A 19,306-nucleotide genomic window follows, 5' to 3' on the forward strand; every position below is an offset into this window, starting at 1 on the left:
AAAAATAACAACACTTTGTCAGGACCATGAGGCGATCATTCCTACCAACTTTCAGTTCAATCGGCCCAGCAGAACTTGACTTTAAGTTTGAAATGTAAAATGTTAACGGACGACGGACGAAAACGGATAGCAATAGGTCACTTGAGCTAAAGCTCAGGTGACCTAAAAACTATATTTTGCTGATACATACATAAGTTTAATGATCAAAACAAATTTGAAGATCTTGATACCTTGAGTAAGATGTGATGGTTTGGAATTTATTATCTCCCCTTCTTTGCCAATGGTGTATGTCATGCTGACATCATCATCTTTTGTTTTGGTTGTCAAAGAAACATCAGCAACTGTACACAATGAACCTATAAAACAAACAAGTCACTGCATTATATTGACATAAGAAATCTGATCTTGAGCAAATATGTTTCTCTTTCAGTCTGCCGAGGTACTTTTCACATTTTTCTCAATTTCGTCCCATATGCATGAATCAAAGATAAGCTGCTGACCAGCCCCTTTAAACAGGTTAAGGGTAGCTTGACTGAAGTATAGCTAGGCCAGTCTGCAATCCAACGTATATACCTACCCAATGCCTCTCCTCTAAATCCATAGGTACTGAGCTGCTCAAGATCCGAGAATGCTGACAGTTTAGATGTGTGGTATCGCTTAGCAACAAAAGGGACATCTGCTGTTTGAATTCCATCACCGTTATCTCTCACTTCAATTTTATCCAAGCCGAAATTCTCCTACAAGCAATAGTAACAGAAAAAAACAACTCTTTTCAAATAAATCAGAGGGTAATTAAAATCATTTATTTGACCTGTGACCTACTTAGGATTAAGGTACTTTAAGAGAATTGATAGCCTTTCACTACAGCATTGCACAGCTCCAGTAACATGAACCTACGTATACCTGTCTTGATTAATTATTGAATCAAAGATTATTTTTTTAAAGAGTTGAACAAACTTGATAACTATTGAAAATGGGTCAAGGTCATTCATGTGACAGCCCTACTAGGCCTTCACCCAAATTCATCCGAGGAATTAGCATGCTACAGGCATGAAACTAGGTCACATAGTCAGTTTCCTCTGGCCCTAACACCACACTTTGACTTTTTGACATATAGATGTCTGGTGTGGGGCGTGAGAACACTGCTATATGAAAACGTGGAATTCTCCGACACTGTTTGGTATCAGAGTAATAAGGTACTGACAACAAAAATCTACTAAGACACAACGCATACCTCACATATAGCTATAAACTGATTATTTATTGATCCAAATCAGCTCTTATTATCACCAACAGCAGCTAAATTCCGTCCGTAGAATCCTTGATTTCCAGACTGTTTGTTAACTGTTATGTAGCAGCATCATTATTTAATATTTATTTTATTTTGATTAAATAATAATAACCGAGTGCAATATAATAATTACATTCACGTGTCACAGTAAATACTATATGGTGGCTTATTTTTAACTTTCATGTAAACCTGTCTGACAAGGGTCAGGTGTTATACTAATTTTCATAACTTTGTGTAGTGGTCATGCAGCTATTGGTCAGTGCGAGGCTGCACAGTGAACTGCTTGCAAATAGAAAATCACTCCTGTGCAAGGCTTTATTGAGGACAGATGTTCATTATTTTGCATCTCTCACTTTTGGACTGCTTGGCCACAGATTACTTTAACTGCAAGTAGAACGTAGTTTTAAGGATGGTTTACATATGTACTGTGTTAATATTGTAATGCAGATCGGTTTAAATTCTATATATTTTGTGAATTAATTGAATTCTTCAATTAACTGGAATTTGAATTTCGCGCCATTTGATTACTCTTTCATAAGTTTAGGAATAATGAATTTGATCGTTCGATTATTTGTAATTGTTCACTAGTACAGGTTGTTTCCCTAGGATTAAGACCCTCGATCTTCCCTATGAAAAGGTAGGTTGTGTTTTGTGAACCTTTTTATATTTGAAATGGAATGTAAAGTATACGTATGATTCTTAGGTATATATTGTGATAAGTATCAGTCGCTGGTAATATGCTAGTATATCTGTTGTATTAACAGATGTAGATTTGAGTTGTGACCATCGTTTATTTTTAAATAGTAGCATTTATATAGAGAAGCGAGAAGTTGTCAGGTGCCTTAACCAGTCTGGTTATCGCGAGTTGGAATATTCCTTTGTGTGAATGCTCAATGTAGAATAAGCTTATACTTATTGTTGTTATATTGTTTATTTGGTTTTAATGACCATGGAATAAATGATAAACCAAGCACAACTTGTAGTCATGCGATCTTTACGAATACCAACAACCCTAGAGCATAGAGGAGCTACTACAGTTAATTTGTCACTCCCCAATACCAAACGGTGTCGGAGAATTCCACATTTTCATATAGAAGTGCGTTCTGGACCCACACCAGACATCAAAAGTCTAAGTCTGGTATTAGGGCAAGAGGAAACTCAGCCAATTAAATATTCAATTTATCTTGGACTAGCTACGACTACGTAAAGGACTAAAGTATTGAGTGACAAGCGGGTCAAGGTCACACATTTGAAAACTTAAGTCCTTCTGTAATCAACATTCTACTGTAATAAACACTCTACGGATAACTTAAGCCGTAAGTGTGCATTACTGTACAGTAGACTATGGTGGTATCGTTACCAATCTGACATCCACAGACGTTGAACCAGCATCTAGTGCGTTTTCTAGTAATTCTTTCACGACACTATAAACTGTTGTGATCACTTGACTACTTCCTAAAAGTCTGACTGTAGACTTAGGTAGCTCTCGCATCCGCGGTTCAGAGTTCGCCATATCATACACCTGCTCTCACGTTTGCTACATAAACAAACTCGCATAGGCCTACTTTCCCGCGTTTGTTTACTAAGGAAGTTAGAATACTCGGAACTATTCGGACTTATTATAAAAAAAAAGAAGGTATAGACAATTGCGCATGCGTAGTATATTTCTTAGTTCTGGATAGTTGAAAATAACGTAAAATAATCCTTAGAGCTGTTTTATATGGTAAGTAAACAAGTTCGGAAGAGTTCAGGTCAAAGAACACAGAATTACACGTGATGTCGCAGAATAACGTCATTCTACTGTCGTGGTCTCGTTAGTTGAGATAATTTGGCTACCAATGCCGTGGCAACACTCAGTCTCTTGTCCAACTTAGAACAACCATTCGGCCACCTGTCAAGTTTACTCCGTAACTTATGAACGGACAGGTTTAGGGCGCTGACTTTTTTTTTGCTCGATTGGGCCACCGGGGCTTATTAAAAATGTCTGAAATACACATATGCTATACTGATACGGGTCACAACACACATAAACATGTTTATGTGTGTTGTGACCCGTATCAGTATAGCATATGTGTATTTCAGACATTTGTAAAGTGACCCTGTGATTGGGCTAAAAAATAGAACTAAATAACAGAATTACTAACTCAAAGTTACACGTCAAAGATCTGTCCGTTGGAGGTAAAAATAGTTTTGACAAGACATGAAACGGAGAATTCTAGATGAGTAGAAAAAAAAGACATAGATTTTGCTGTGTGCAGATTATGAAAGGAATGTCCAAATCTGTTAGTAAAAAGATATTCTGTTTTCGTACATAATTTGTCCAAGGACCAGTTGGGGTAGGTGTCAAATTCACTGCAGTACTTTATGAAGTTGTTAAAATGTATCCTCTGATTTAAGTATTAGTGTACATGTTGTCCTAATGCCCAGACAGGAAATTAAAGTGCAGATGATGCATTTTGAATGTCAGGATATCCCCGTCATCAATTCCACACCCGTAGGATTATGATAAGGAAGCAACTGTAATTTCATATTCATATCGACAGAAAACTGTTGATAAAATTACTGAGGACTGTAAATAACACATGTATGAAATATTTATAAAAAAACTACCAATTGAAAATTCGTAAATTAAAAAATACATACAAACATTTGCCAGCAAATATTACACGTCAGAAGTAACCGTCATAGGTTTCTGCATGGAGAATTTGAATCGGTGTTCAAAAAAAGACAACTTGAATACACTAAAAAATATTGTCATGCAGTGGCAGATGCAGGAGTTTTGCCCTAATGACCCGGGCTGAACACCCTTTTTCTGTTTTCAAAATTATTCTGACCCAAATGTACTTGAACATTTGTGCCATTTCTTATGTGAATTTGAACAAAGGTTTTCTATATGGCTTCCCCTAGCCAGCAATTCCAATAGCTGTAGAGGCCTGCAGGTGTTGCCCAAACACTGCTAATTTTACTGCCCTAAACAATAAGACATTCCATGCCTTTTTTGGTCACCTGAGGCAAAATCTTAAAAGACCTATTGTATCACCTTTTGTCCGTCAGTAAACAATTTACAATTTCAATGAAATTTTGCAGAAACCTTCCATGGCCAAAAGTCAACAAAAATAGAGGAGGATATGGTCCCCAGCCTTCAGGGGCCTGAGGGGCGGGGCCAAAAAAGGGCAAATTGACTAAAATTTCATAAATCTTCTTCTCAAGACCCAGATATGGTAGAATCAAATACTCTTCATAGATGGAAGGGTCTTAAGGTGCTTTACCAAACTTGTGGTAATTCCAAGTTGGCAAATATGCATGATAGAAGATACATCACTGTTTTATCAGGTATAGGTATAAGCTCATTTTGAGCAAGATAAAAAGTGTATCAACCCAAACTGCACACTTATGCTTGTTTCTTTATGAGTTATAAAATTCACAAACTTCTGGTATTTTTTTTGTCTGATTACAGATGATGCGTTCGTGCGTCAAATATCCTCGTGTATTGTTTAGCAGTTCATGTCATCACAAGATACAGCTTGATAAAATATCAGCATGGCAATATTTAACTTGCAGAAACTGTAGACGAGATGAATATGATATACATGTTGGCAGGCTGGTTGTGACCGGGCTTCAGCAATATTTTGTCCAAGCAATAAAATATAACTTCCTTGCTATTTCTCATATTTCCACCAAACCAATGCATACAGTTATGTATCTTAGTAATGTGGAGTGTCACATACTGAAATTGGGTCTTGCATTGGTACCCCACTGTATTAAGAGTTAGTCATTTGTAATATTTTTCAGTTGTGTAAAAATGATAGCAGGAAACAGCAGGCATTGCCTATATAAGTTCTCAACTGACCTTTTCTTTTCTTTGATATTTCTTGTTTCAGAATCAACCAAGATGAACATAGGTACAGCTACAAGTGAGGAGAACCCAACCCATTCCTACCTGAATAGCAAGGGGATCTGGTTAACCTACACATTGGTTATCTTACTGTTCCATCTTATGCTCCTCAGTGTCCCGTTTTTTTCAGTAGCTGTGGCATGGACACTGACAAATATTTTACATGATGTGGTAAGGAAAAGGATAAACATGACAAATATTTTACATGATGTGGTAAGGAAAAGGACAAACATGACAAATATTTTACATGATGTGGTAAGGAAAAGGACAAATATGACAAATGTTTTACATGTATGTGGTAAGGAAAAGGACAAATATGACAAATATTTTATTTAAGGAAAAGGATAAACATGACAAATATTTTACATGATATGTGGTAAGGAAAAGGACAAACATGACAAATATTTTACATGATGTGGTAAGGAAAAGGACAAATATGACAAATATTTTATGTAAGGAAAAGGATAAACATGACAAATATTTTACATGATGTTGTAAGGAAAAGGATAAACATGACAAATATTTTACATGATGTGGTAAGGAAAAGGACCAAGATATGGTAGAATCAAATACTCTTCATAGACGTAAGGGTCTTAAGGTGCTTTACCAAAATTGTGATTTTTATGACCCTGGGGTCTCACGTTTACCCCTGGGGAGGGTAAACTTCACTATAGTTTATATAGGGAAATCACATTTTGGACCAACATTTGTTTAATTTTCATTGGAAGTAATTCAATTTGGGTTAGCATTATCAGTATTAGGTAGCAGTTTGATGGTATGCACATGTCAGCCCTGACTGACCTCCTGGGGCTGATGGGTGGGGCCAAAAAGGGTTGAATTGACTGAAAGTTCAAAAATCTTCTTTTCAAAGACCCAGATATGGTAGAATCAAACACTCTTCATAGATGGAAGGGTCTTAAGGTTTATGACCCTAGGGTCTCATGTTTATGCCCTGGGGAAGGAAGGGGGGGGGGGCAAAATTTGATACTTTGAAAATTTTGAGCCAGCCCTACCCCCAAGGGCTGTAGGGTGGGGCTCAAAGGAGTCAGTGTGCTAGAATTTCCTTGTTTAGAATCAGAGGTGCTAGTTTCAAATACTTTTCAGTCTTACATCTGTATGCTACACATTGAATAAGGTGGTTTTATTGTTTTTGTCACTTTGAATAATATTTCTGTTCATGTTAAAAACAGAATCAACTCTCTGTATGAATATATCAGGTGACCGTCAAGGCCCATGGGCCTCTTGTTTTTTTCTGGTTATCAATTGCAATTTTGGAATGATTTAATGCAAAATCACACCTTTTTAGTGAACAGGTAACTATTTTTGATCTTGATGTTGTATCTACATACCAACTAAATATTTTTAAAGACATTTTCCTGTCGGAAAGTGGTTGTTATCCCACTTTATTTGCATAACATGGAAACTGCAAAAAAAACTTCAAGTATTTAATTTTTACTTGTAATACAGATGCTACTGAAATTTAGCATTGTTTTGATTTGGCATTCCACAAATCTTAAATAAGAAAAACATACAAACATTTTGTTTTAGAGGTAACATCTTTTTGAATACATTTTAGTTTCAAACTGAACACATAATATCATTCCAAAAAAACATTTTTGTGTTTGTAAAGGAACCAAGAGATGCTTCAATTGTCTGGAATTTTTTCCCATCACATTTTATTGGTACTAAGTACTCATGCTTACAAAATTTAAAATACCCAGGAGAATTGATAAATTTTTATTTACTTTCAAACTAATGAAAGCTTTTTCTTTTGCAGGGGATGTTTTATTGCTTACATGTCACAAAAGGTACACCTTGGGGGACTCCAGAACAAGGACAGGCCCGAACACAGACTCAGTGGGAACAAATTGATTACGGTCGGCAATTCACACCCACAAAAAAGTTTCTCACAATTGTTCCTATTGTGTTGTAAGTAATTGAGCATCACCAGTGATTTTTCTATTTCCTTTCCACAGGGGCCTGTGCCTGTTGATTTGGGAAAATATCACCCACAAAAAAAAAATTATCTGGGGGAAGGGGCCTTTATAAGGCCCCAGATTAACCTTTAAACAAATCACTTAATAAATAATAAATTACTTACAATCAAAACAATAATTTCTTACTTAAGTAAATGGTAGAAAATATGGAGACAAATGTTAACCAGGCAAAAAAGATGATAATTGGTATATTAGTTTTTTGCAAGGCATTGTCAAGGCTTGCCTGAAAGCAGCATCAGATTACTAGGTCCGGCCTTGTTTCATAAACGAACAACTCTGGTCTAACCAGTTCAACCAATAAATGAACAATTCTGGTCTAACCAGTTCAACCAATAAACAAACAACTATGGTCTAACCATATCAAGCAATAAACGAACAACTCTGGTCTAACCAGTTCAACCAATAAATGAAAGCAGCCCAGTGTTCCTCCCAAAGTGGTAGTACTCTACGCTCAAGTTTTAGATTTACTGAGTATTAATAAACAAAGTATTAAATATTAAGTATTTAATAATGACAAATATCAAGAGTATTGATAGTATTAAAAAGTTAAATGTAAATGTAAAATTTTACCAATTCAGGAAACATGATGCTTGCAAAATTTCACAGGAATTTACTGTAAATATCCAAATATCAGCACCAAGCATTTATTGTATATATATATATTATTACTTCCATACTTTCAGATATTCCTGCAAGTATGTGTGTCATGATTATTCGATATTATCTGTTTTTCATTTCAGGTTTTTCTTGGCAAGTTTCTACACAAAGTATGACAAAATACATTTTATAATCAATGCCATTGCCTTGGGCTGGAGTGTCGTACCAAAATTCCCACAATTCCACGGTGTCCGACTTTTTGGATTCAACAAGTTTTGATCAGGCTTTGACAGAAAGCGATGGTTATGGGACAAATACAGGACAAGTTGAACCATTTAGTGATCGTAGTGCTGTGGGGAGCAAACAATTTACATGACTTTGTGGAAAAGAGATGCACTGTGGGTTATTTTTATGTCACCAAGTCGAGGCAGCCATGGAAAAGCTATATTTGTACAGTGATGGGAGGTCAACAGTATAAAAAAGCAATTATTTGTAATATTATTCTAATATTTGATTGTAAAATGTCTATGTGATAAAGATTCCATTTAAGAAATACTTATGAATTTTAATCTTGTTGAAAATTTCTGAGGTCTAGTCCTTTCAAAGAGTGTAAAAAGTCCTGAGGTTTTGTCCTCACAAAATTTGTAAAAAGTGCTGAGGTCTTTTTTCATTCAAATTGAGTAAATAGTGTACAGACCATTCAGAATCGGTATTCAGTGGCCGTCATCAGGAAAATATTGTATTTTCTAAATTTATTTTTGCAAAGAATGAATATCAACTTGAATTTTAAGAAAATCTGAATTAAAATGAAAAGGTAAAAATACAAAAAATGTGATTTTCATAGAGTAGTGGGGAATATAATTTTATATATGGTGTTATATTTATTCCTTAGTTTAATTGACATATATCCCTCAGGGGCATTTATGCTAATAATTGTAGCATTTATTGGACTAAATTCCAAACATGGGTTTTATTAATCGGTAAAAATATGGAACATGGGCTTACTGTTCAAAGCAAATAATTTTGAATATATAATAGTTGCTCATTACTTTTACATAACTTTCTCTTGACGTTTCTGTACTACATGTAGTAGGACCCTGTCTTGGGAGATATACTATTTTTCCGTTTTTAGTTGACAATATGTTAAGAAAAATTATCTATTATATATGATTGTCTCGCTGTTCTAGTTTACATTGGATGATAGAGAAAATAGTAAAACTACATAACGAAACTGTACAGAAAACCTTGTATTCTGATCTGACAGGATGTTTTTCCGATTTATTCATAATAAAACAATGTTTCTTGAGGAAATTCTTATTTATGGTTAAAATATTTAAATAATTAAGATACACAAAATGTTAAATTATAAATAGAACATGAGAAACCATGGTGTCATCAAAGGGGTGTGTGTTTACCTAATGGAGTAAAGTTGCATGTCAATTCTAGTAAGTCCACCCTAATTTCCTACATAAAAACTGACGAGGGAAGTATAATTTCACAGGCTCATTTGCAAGACAACTTTGATTTTTTCAATAGACTGGAAAAGAAACAATAATCAGCTGTTCCTGATAAATATAACTTTATCTATTTTACAACAATTATGAAACAGGTTATTTCAACTTATATTAATCACTCTTGTTGGCCCAGATGTTAGTGTGCAGGGTCTTAATTTGGGAGGAAACTGGAGTACCCAGAGAAAACCCACATGATCGGGCAGGTGACCCTATACCTTTTCATGTCCAATCGGGAACTCAAACCCTGGCTGCCTTGGTGAACGGCAAGTGCGCTATCCACTGTGCCACCCGACCAACATATGTTTCCTATATATTTAGACTGATCATTTCGACAACTCTCCAAGTGCATCAGCAACGCAGATATCTTGAAACTCCATTATTTCAAGGCATACATGCCATAGCTTTCTGGTGCAAAATAGTGAGATCAGTGAATTTTTGAGATTTGGTCAAAAATAGATAGATTTTTTTGTCTGAATTAGTGAGACATTTATAACACAAATTATACTGCATATAACATAGTATTATCTCATTTGTGTTATTCTGAATTCGAAGCCTCCAATTACTTTGTTACAAACAAAATTGAAGATTTATTGATATTTCAAAAGATTTTAGGGAGGTTTACACGTGACATGCAGTCTGGATATAGCTATCGACATTTAAAAGTAAATATATCCCAATACTTCCATCAAAGGCAAAAAATGAGAATAATAAAAAGAAATAAAAATTTAAGTAGAAATCCCTAGAGAATTTTTACTCTCAGTGACCAATGTCAGTGTGAATCCATGTAGCTATTGTTTATTCATTAAGATTGACCAACTTTTTTTCTTTTTGAGAGACCTATTGAAATTCTTGAGAAATGTGTCTCACGCCGCGAGGAAACTTTTTGAAGTAATTTTCGTGAGTCTGGCGCTCAAATCGTTAGATATGGCATGTATGTCAAGGTTATTTTGTCCCATGGTAATTAATTTCTTTGTACATACACATTTTTTTCTCATTCATTTTCATGGTCCCAACAACTTTCACCTGAAGGTTATAGGTCACATTTAGTCAGATTTGTTGTTTTTTAAATGATGTATTCTTTTGTTGATATACATTCGACATAGATTTGTTGTTGTTTTCTTTTCTCTCTCTCTCTATCTCAACATGCTGGAGGAAATGTGTCTAAATGATTATAAATACGAATAAATGGGTTTACTCAATTTATTATTCCAGGATATTAAGATGTTTATTTGAATTCTGTGATGTTTGTTTGTGTGTGACAGTTTTCGTGGAGAAATTGTGAACATATGTAAAGCTATTTTATAATGTATTTTTTCTTAATTTTGTTCAATCAAATTTTTTTTCCAGAGTATGTCTCCAAACTAAAATTGTATTCAACGTATTCAACACATGGTGTATATGTATATTTATATTTCTGGTGGATCATGTAGACTTGGTCAATTTGTATTCAGCATTTGATTGTCTCGAGGGAAGCTGACAAGTATAACAAATCATACGTGAAATTTAGTGCATGGTATGTGTTAATGTTCAGAAAAAAATCAATGCAATTTCGTTTCAAACTGGCATGCTGCCTTACCCTTTTGTTTCTCAGATTGACATTGAGCTTGGAATGTATCACTGTTACATATGGAGGATGTTACATGGAGAACAAGTTCAATGATTTGATCTGACACCAGCCTTTAGGTGAGTGTCGTATCAAATTATTGAATGAGCATAATATATGCAATATGACATAAACACGAATATGATATTCTATTTATCACATAACATTCATAATTTGAAGAAAAAAATTAAACACAATTGTGTGTTATCATATAGGTCTAAGCCAAAGTACCTACATACTCCGACCATAGCATTGTCTTTTTGCGAAGTGCAAAGAAGTTCCAGATTTTTATGAGTAATGAACAGTTTTCAATACATTGAAAATAACATTGACAAAATAAATATTTCAAATTAACTGAAATATGATTAATCATTTACTATACTATGGTATAGTTAATAAAAGTAGTACCTGTAGTGGCGTAGGAAAATGTTTCATGTTTTATACCAACCTTTAGGTTTTATTACACATGTGTATTACCATATTTATGACATGGCCAAAATTGGTCAGTTATGTTATAAATAATTTTTACTTTACAATAACAGTAGTGTAAGTTTTATTGCTACATTTTGTGAGAGCAGCTTGCACAAAGTGGTCTTAGTTTGCTAAAAGTATAAGTTTATAACATAATGAAGCATTAATACTAACCGTGTGTACTACTGTTCATGTAAGACAAATGACATACAATGTATTTACCATTGATACATTCCTGGGGTGTTATTTCTCTTTCAAAATTTTCTGATTTCATAACTCTGATTTATGTATTTATTCATGCTTGCATCTTCTGTCATTTTAGTTCATGTGTATTAGCTCTGTATAACATACAAATGTACCTTAGAATTTACCTCAGTAAGGTAGAAACTTGCATTTTGTTAACCCAGACAATATTTTTTTTTTTAAAAGTTGCATTTCAGTAAAGTGAAATATTTTTCAAAATAGGAATTTCTACTAAAATACATATGTTAACCAGTTTTCAAGTTAAGCATTAAATAATTTCAAAATTACAATTGTTCGAGTACAATAGAAAGTCGGAATAAATTAAGACTTATCTTCTTGAAGCACATATCGAAACAGATGTGACATAGCAGGGCTTCTTCTGGGGACTGTTTGGGGCTGATAATGGGCCCCATTCCCAATTAAAACTATTTCATATTTTTGCCTTATTCCCAAAATTTGCAATTAACTTTTGAAAATGTCATTTCTGATTGGTATGTGTGTATATTTCAAACTTTTGGTTTTGAAGAAGCTAAATAAAGAGGTGAGGTTCAGTAGACTTTCATATACTAATTCGGTTTCTGTGTTTTCTGATTGTGATATCTAACCTGACCGAAGAGCTTGTTTGCCACAACAATCAGAGTTATCTAACTTTAACTGATGTGTACATAAACCTTATAATTTTAAGTGCAGGAAGGTGAAGTAAAGTTGAGAGATATATGACCAAAGTCAAGGTTTTTGTTTTTCGTGTATTTATGAGTTTTGAAATTCCAGTTCAAATTCATTCCCATATTGTACATGTATGTTGGTTGTTTAATAATTACCTTGTTGACTTTATTCCTGAAACTACCAGAATTCAGTCTTGATATTCAACATACAATCCTTACGTCATTGGATCATTCCTACAGAAGGGTTTGTGCTCTAAACTGAAGTGAAAACCATTTCACTCTTTAAAAATTCATCTGTATTGCAATAAAAATCAAATTTATTTTTCAACTGTGAATAAGAAATGTAAGCCTGATTAACTCCATCTATTATATAGAGTCTAACCAACTAAACTACCTGGGCTACCAGTTGTTCTATTTCCTTAAAGCTTTGTCCAGGTTTGCCCAAAAGCAGCATCAGATTACTAGGTCCGACCTTATTTCATAAACGAACAACTCTGGTCGAACCGGTTCAACTGTTTGGATTACGATAAACAAATGCAGCCCTTGTAGTATCTTCAAATAGTCCACTCCTGCTATAATTATATCACCTGATGCTTTTTATATCTTAAATAATCATGGCTTTGTGCTTTATTTGTTGATGAAAATAACCCTTTTTTGTGTTAATGCATCTATAATGAAACTAGATCTGAACTACACACATAGTTTTGGCGTGAATGGTTATGCGCTTGGGGTCTTGCAAGCTACGGGTGGAACAGGAGAATCTGGTGAAAAATATTGAAATTGCTGAAACAAAGAAATCAACGATCAGATATTGGTCATAGGAATGTAATTTAAACATATTGGTTTAGAAAATACCTAGTCTCACGTATTGATGTTTGAACAAAAAAGTAAGTCTTTTTTCTCTTAAAAGGGTATGATCATAAGTTATAAATTTATTTATAAGAAAATAATTAAAAATCGTAAAATAAAATGTTTTTACTTTTTGGAACAAGATCCCAGTATGACAAATCCACTGCCGGACAATTTCTTGAATCAAAATTATTTTAAAAACAGCAATTTCTTTTAATAAATGACTCAATCAGTTGATTTTTTTTTTTTGTGTTTTAATAAATGAAACTCAGTTGAAGATCTTTAAAAATTGAAATGCACTTTTTTTTTGTACGTTAGTGGTTCAATTTTGTTGAGTGGAATGAAATAGATGATATTTTCATAGTCATATAGATTAGTATAGTCATGATTCAGACATTCATTTTTGGACAACCAGTTTCTGTTTTAGTACAACTATTTTCTCTGCATAGAAATGCCTTCGTAGAAGAGCACCTAAGTCAGATTTTTTATTGTAATAAAAGTTATAAAAAGACTAAATTTTTAAGCAATGTTCCTGTTGATACCATCCATCTATCATTTGCATTTCACAGTTTCCCTGATATTTCTTATATTTCTTAATCATTTATTTAAAAATAATCATTATATAGTCTATTAATGACCGCTTAGGTCTCAAATTTAAAGAGACTGATCTGAGGATTTTGAAATTTGCAAGTACTTATCTCTGAAAGTACCTTTTTATTTAATTTGAAATAGAAAAGTCAAGATCAATGATATTTTATTATGTTAGCCATGATAAAAGTTGTCCCATATTTGCTAAATATTTTAGGGGGGAAAACCAACATGAATCTGATTGTCCAGATATGTAATATGAATCCTAGCGTACATTTGTCTTGATCAATGCTGTATGATATGATGTTACAGCTACTAGGATTTGTGCAGTGTTGTAATTTAGCTGTCAACCCTCCCTTATAAGAAGGGAGACTCCCTAATTTTGACCAAAATCTACAAATCTCCCTCGAAACTCCCTCATTCAAGTCCAAACTCACACAAATTCAAAATCTACATCCTATGGTCAAATTATCTCCAGGGTGTGTGTAATGATCATAAAAGGTGTGTCTGAATCAAATGAATGCTTTTTGGAGTTATTTTGGTACATAAAAAGTAAAAGTTAATTGAGCAAAGCAGTTTCAGTTTCATGCACTTTGTCCCTCAGTGGAGATGTGGAATGGGGGAGATCTCCCTCAGTGGAGATGGGGAATGAGGGAGCTGTCCCTTAGTGGAGATATGGAATGAGGGAGATCTCCCTCAGAGGAGATGCGGAATGAGGGAGGTCTCCCTCAGTGGAGATATGGAATGAGGGAGAGCTCCCTCAGTGGAGATGTGGAATCAGGGAGATCTCCCTCAGTGGAGATGGGGAATGAGGGAGATGTCCCTTAGTGGAGATGTGAAATGAGGGAGATCTCCCTCAGTGGGGATGTGGAATGAGGGAGATCTCCATCAGTGGAGATGTGGAATGAGGGACATGTCCCTTAGTGGAGATGTGGAATGAGGGAGGTCTCCCTCAGTGGAGATGTGGAATGAGGGAGATCTCCCTCAGTGGAGGTTTCAGAGGTTGACACCTTCTTTGTATTGTACATGTTTATGGAGACTCCCGTGTACTAATCAATGCTGTCCCAATATGGTGCTTACTTGTGAATGTGCATTACCAGTGAGGTGTATACAGGTATATGCATCCATCTGTGAATACTTGTCATGGGTTTTTACCTGTGATACCTTCCAGTTACATACTATTGTTGGACTTGCATGGGTTTAAAATATTCTGTTTTTTTTTAAACTTGACATTGTTTTAATACCTTAGATTACTTAACTGGATTCTGGAAATGTCTAGAATATTGAAATAAAACATTTTAAAAAGTATGAATGTTTTGCTTTTTTACATCTTTTACCAATTTGGCCCAAGAGACATCTTTTTTTCTGTTGGCCCTATGTTATCTTTTCCAATCAGTTTCCAATCCATGATAGACACCAATTGACCTATTATTGGGTGAATAATTTAAGTTCATAAAGATATTGCTAAGAGGTTGGTTTTTAACCCTTTCACCACTGTAGACCATAATGGAATCATCTAGATGAATGTATGGCAGAGTTTATAAGCTCACCTGGCCCGAACAGTAATGATGTCAAAGGTCAAATTTAAGTGCTAGTCAGGGGTCAAAGGTCAACATAATTTTCTCAAGTTCCATAAGGCCCAGGGTCATGGTATTTGGTCAGTAGGTACCTGGGATGGAGTGCTATAAACTTTCCTTATAAGAATGACCTTGACCTAGTTTCAAGGTCACAGGGGGTCAAATATGTTAAAAACTTCAAACAATAATATCCTAAGAACCATTTGGACTAGAGTCATAATACTTAGGTGTATTATGTAGACCAGCTGTGTGCATTGTTTTCTTTATTACAGTAATGAGGTCAAATGTCAACTTTAATTGCCAGCCGGAGTCAAAGGTCAACATGGGTTAAAAGCTTTAACAACAGTATCTAAAGAACCGTTTAAGAGATGTTAAAATGTCCTTTGTTTTAGTTACCAAATTTGGTGTGAAGTAACCTATATGTCAGTTTCGTGTAACAAAAGAAACAGGTGAGCATTACAGGTCCTCTGGGCCTCCTGTTAACAATTTTTAGGGGTGAAAGGGTTAATCAGTCCGAAAAAAAATTATCGTATTGGTGAAGATTCCAAAGAACCGAGGTTCCGACACCTAATTCTGCAGCCGTACATGATAATCGACTCTTTCTCTCCCACCTTTTAACCCTTTCACCACTAGACCATCATGGACTCATCCAGATTAACGCATGGTAGAGTCTACTAAAGTTGCATAGGGGTGAAAGGGTTTACCAAAATTTAAGTAAAACAGAACATAGACAAGGAAAATGCAATGCTTAATATTTTAGCAATATTTAAAGATAACGCATGTACAACTAATGCCATATTCAGAAAAATCACAAATAAGTACAGTATACCATAGGTGTACCTAAAATTCACATCCATGCAAGTTTCTACAATTCTGATGTTCTTGAGGTGGAATCACTTGCCGATGGCAATATCGCAAAAGTCTGTCAAACGGGTTACGTTTAATACAAGAGGCTCATGATCAATAGGCCTGAATTGCTCACCTAGTATTGATCTTAAACTTGTCATCTTAAAAGTGGACTAAAATATAGCTACATGCAAAATTCCAGTGTTTGATTCAAAAGAATCTATTAAAAGATTTAAACATGTGACATGTGAACTTAAAAGTGAAACAAGGACATTTAGTTGAACAGACTTTATAGCCTTTCATACCAGCATGCTTCTGGCCAAATATCATTACCCTGGACCTTTAGATTATTCAGAAGTTGTTTAAAGATTTCAACTTATTTGACCCCTGTGACCTTACAAATGGGTGAAGGTAATTCATTTGAACAAACTTGGTAGCCCTTTATCCCAGCATGTTACTGGCTAAATATCATCACCCTGGTCCTTTTTGTTATAAAGAAGTTGTTTACAGTTTACAATATATTTGACCCCTGTGACCTTGAATCCAAGTCAGGTTTATTCATTTGAACAAACTTGGTAGCCCTTCATCGCAGCATAATACTGGCCAAATATCATCACCTTTGGCATCTTGGTTATTCAGAAGAAGTTGTTTAAAGGTTTTAAACATATTTGACCCCTGTGACCTTGAATATAAGTCAAGGTCATTTGTTTGAACAAACTTGGTAGCCCTTCATTCAAGCATGTTACTGGCCAGATATCATCACCCTATGTCTCTTGATTATTCAGAAGATGTTTAAAGACTTTGACCCCTGTGACTTTGGATATAAGTCAAGGTAATTTATTTGAACAAACTAGGTAGTTTATCCCAGCATGTTACTGGCCAAATATCATCCTAGGCCTCTGGGTTATTCAGGTGAAGTTGTTAATAGGTTTTAAACATATTTGACCCCTGTGACCTTGATTACAAGTCAAGGTCATTCATTTGAACAAACTTGATAGCTCTTTATCCCAGCATGTTTCTGGCCGAATATCATCACCCAAGGCTACATTCACGTATCCCGATTGAAACTGTACGTGTGGTACGGAAATTTTCCACGATAAACGAACGCACTTGGACCGTTCTCTAAGCAGTACACAGTTTCGGAGAATAAAAAACAGTGTTTCAAGAATATTATGACCTTCTTTCATCCGTTCACTAAATTACATAACGTATCTTAAAAACTACATGTGAGTTGACATTGTTTTAGAAAGAAATAACGTAAACTGCCAATAGTCAGCATTTTAGTTTCGGTCAGGTACATCTGGACCCGTCAATCTACACATGCCAATTTTTCTGAGGTCAGCCTCGGTCCAGATCTGTACCTGTCATTTTCTCTATAGGTTCAACCGGTTCAACCGTTTCAACTGGATACGCGAATGTACACCTAGTCGTCTTGGTTATTCAGAAGTAGATGTTTAAAGGTTTGTTTGTTTGTTTGTTTGTTTGTTTGTTTACGTTTAACGGCCCATCGACGGCTGTGGTCATTTAGGGCCATGGTGATTTTTTTTGATTTTCGATTTTTTTTAACAAACATGTGAGTAGCTTAGATAAAATCAGTTAAAAGCATTCACATTGTATGTGTAGATAATTAATAATAAAAAGGGGGTTAAAATAATAAAAGAGATAACAAATAGATGGTATGAAATATGTGATATATAACGTCAAAAAGGGTAAGGTGAGTTAAAAGACATCAGAGTCTATAGAGTAGACCGATGTCTTTCAAATAGTTAAATAATGCCTTCGAGTCCACGGAACTGAAAAGAGTTTTCATATCCTGGACTCGAAAGTATTATCACGAATGTGTGCTCAGTACGGAGCCGAGCGAGGACAACTTCCTCTCTAAGATCTTTCCGACTGGGAATAGATGTTTTAAGTGTCGGTTGTACCTTGAAAAGTTTGTTGGTGGTCTCTCGAGACTAGCGTTGCTGCCATTCATTTTGAATGGCTGTACGAATATTAGGCTTAAAATCTGTGTATGGTAATTTGATATTTGTTTGTTGGAGATTTAATGCATTTTTTGCTTCCCTGTCAACACATTCGTTGCCTTTAATTCCGACATGGCTCGGAATCCATAGTAAAGTTATTTTTGACGTATTTAAGATACGAATATCATGAGATATTCGAAGAGCAAGGTTTTGTATGAGTGTGTTTTTAGGATCTCGTAACTGTAAACTCTGTAGGACAGATAGAGAGTCTGAACATATGATTGCCCTTTTAATGCGGTATTCATCGATATGGTCGAGGGCCAAACCAATGGCGCATGCTTCGGCAGAAAAGATGGAGGCGCCGTCTGGTAGTCGAACTGAAGTGCAAGACTTAGCAGTACAGCAGGCTGCTCCCACTTTCTCACCTTCTTTGGAACCATCGGTGTAAAGTTGTGTATGAGAAGGGTAATTCAAAATGCATTCCCGAAAGGAGGATTTGTGTTCTTCGGGCATAACACTTGATTTCCCTCGCTCATGTAATGCAAAGTTAAAATCAGGTGTTTGAATGGTCCACGGGGGAACATCAGATATGTTAAATTCAGCTATGTCCGTCAACTTTATTTTGAGTTCTTGCAGGAAATTTGAAATTCGGATACCAAATCTTGGCAGAAGTTTTTGGTTTTGCGTAAATATGTTTTGGTATTTTGGGTTGAATACTTGGTCGAAAGCAGGATTTTTAGGGTTTGATTTAAATTGAGCTGCAAAATGTAATGCAAACGTAGCCCTTGGTTATGGATCGGGTCTACCATCTGCAGGTACGAACTGCGCGCCGACCCGTATACCATAGAACCATAATCCAGTTTTGTTTGAATAAGTGATCTGTATAGGCGCAAAAGCATTTCACCATCCGCTCCCCAATCAGTATGAGAAAGGACTCGTATTATGTTTAACGCCTTGGAACACTTATCCTTCAGAAACTTTATATGATGTATGAAAGAGAGTTTCGAATAAACAAGAGGCCCAATGGGCCTGCATCACTCACCTGGTATAAATCTCACACTTGTAACCTTAAAAGTGATCTAAAATAAAGCTACAGGCAAAATATCAGTATTTATGATTAAAATTCATTCAAAAGACCCATTTTTTTTTTAAACATTCCAGCCCTGTGATTGAAAGTCGAACAAAGTCATTATGTTGAACAAATTT

General features: G+C 35.1%; 2 protein-coding genes across 2 annotated transcripts in view; one reads left to right on the top strand and one right to left on the bottom strand.

Annotated features, from left to right (window-relative positions):
- LOC110463215 (PMS1 protein homolog 1-like) overlaps window positions 1–2,873 on the bottom strand; it is a 29,663-nt gene extending 26,790 nt beyond the window's left edge. Inside the window, exons 1-3 of the mRNA XM_021517624.1 lie at window positions 2,652–2,873; window positions 578–737; window positions 231–356 (exon numbers count right to left, since the gene is read on the bottom strand). Of these exons, the coding sequence (XP_021373299.1) occupies window positions 231–356; window positions 578–737; window positions 2,652–2,804 (439 nt within the window). The 5' untranslated portion in view covers window positions 2,805–2,873. The remainder of the gene's footprint in view (window positions 1–230; window positions 357–577; window positions 738–2,651) is intronic.
- A 38-nt stretch (window positions 2,874–2,911) lies between these two features.
- On the top strand, window positions 2,912–9,424 carry LOC110463216 (ORM1-like protein 3). Its single transcript, XM_021517625.1, has 4 exons — window positions 2,912–3,014; window positions 5,173–5,357; window positions 6,964–7,115; window positions 7,924–9,424. The coding sequence occupies exons 2-4, from the start codon at window positions 5,184–5,186 to the stop codon at window positions 8,057–8,059; spliced, it is 462 nt and encodes a 153-aa protein (XP_021373300.1). The 5' UTR covers window positions 2,912–3,014; window positions 5,173–5,183; the 3' UTR covers window positions 8,060–9,424.
- The last annotated feature ends 9,882 nt before the right edge of the window (window positions 9,425–19,306 follow it).

The sequence above is a fragment of the Mizuhopecten yessoensis genome, unplaced genomic scaffold (genome assembly GCF_002113885.1).
Source record: "Mizuhopecten yessoensis strain PY_sf001 unplaced genomic scaffold, ASM211388v2 scaffold10877, whole genome shotgun sequence".
NCBI classification, from domain to species: Eukaryota; Metazoa; Mollusca; class Bivalvia; order Pectinida; family Pectinidae; genus Mizuhopecten; species Mizuhopecten yessoensis.

Coding starts and splice junctions, on each gene's coding strand:
- LOC110463216 (XM_021517625.1), top strand. CDS start 5,184: ATGAACATAGGTACAGCTACAAGTGAGGAGAACCCAACCCATTCCTAC. Junction 5,358..6,963: donor CAAATATTTTACATGATGTG/GTAAGGAAAAGG, acceptor TTTCTTTTGCAG/GGGATGTTTTATTGCTTACA. Junction 7,116..7,923: donor ACAATTGTTCCTATTGTGTT/GTAAGTAATTGA, acceptor TTTTCATTTCAG/GTTTTTCTTGGCAAGTTTCT.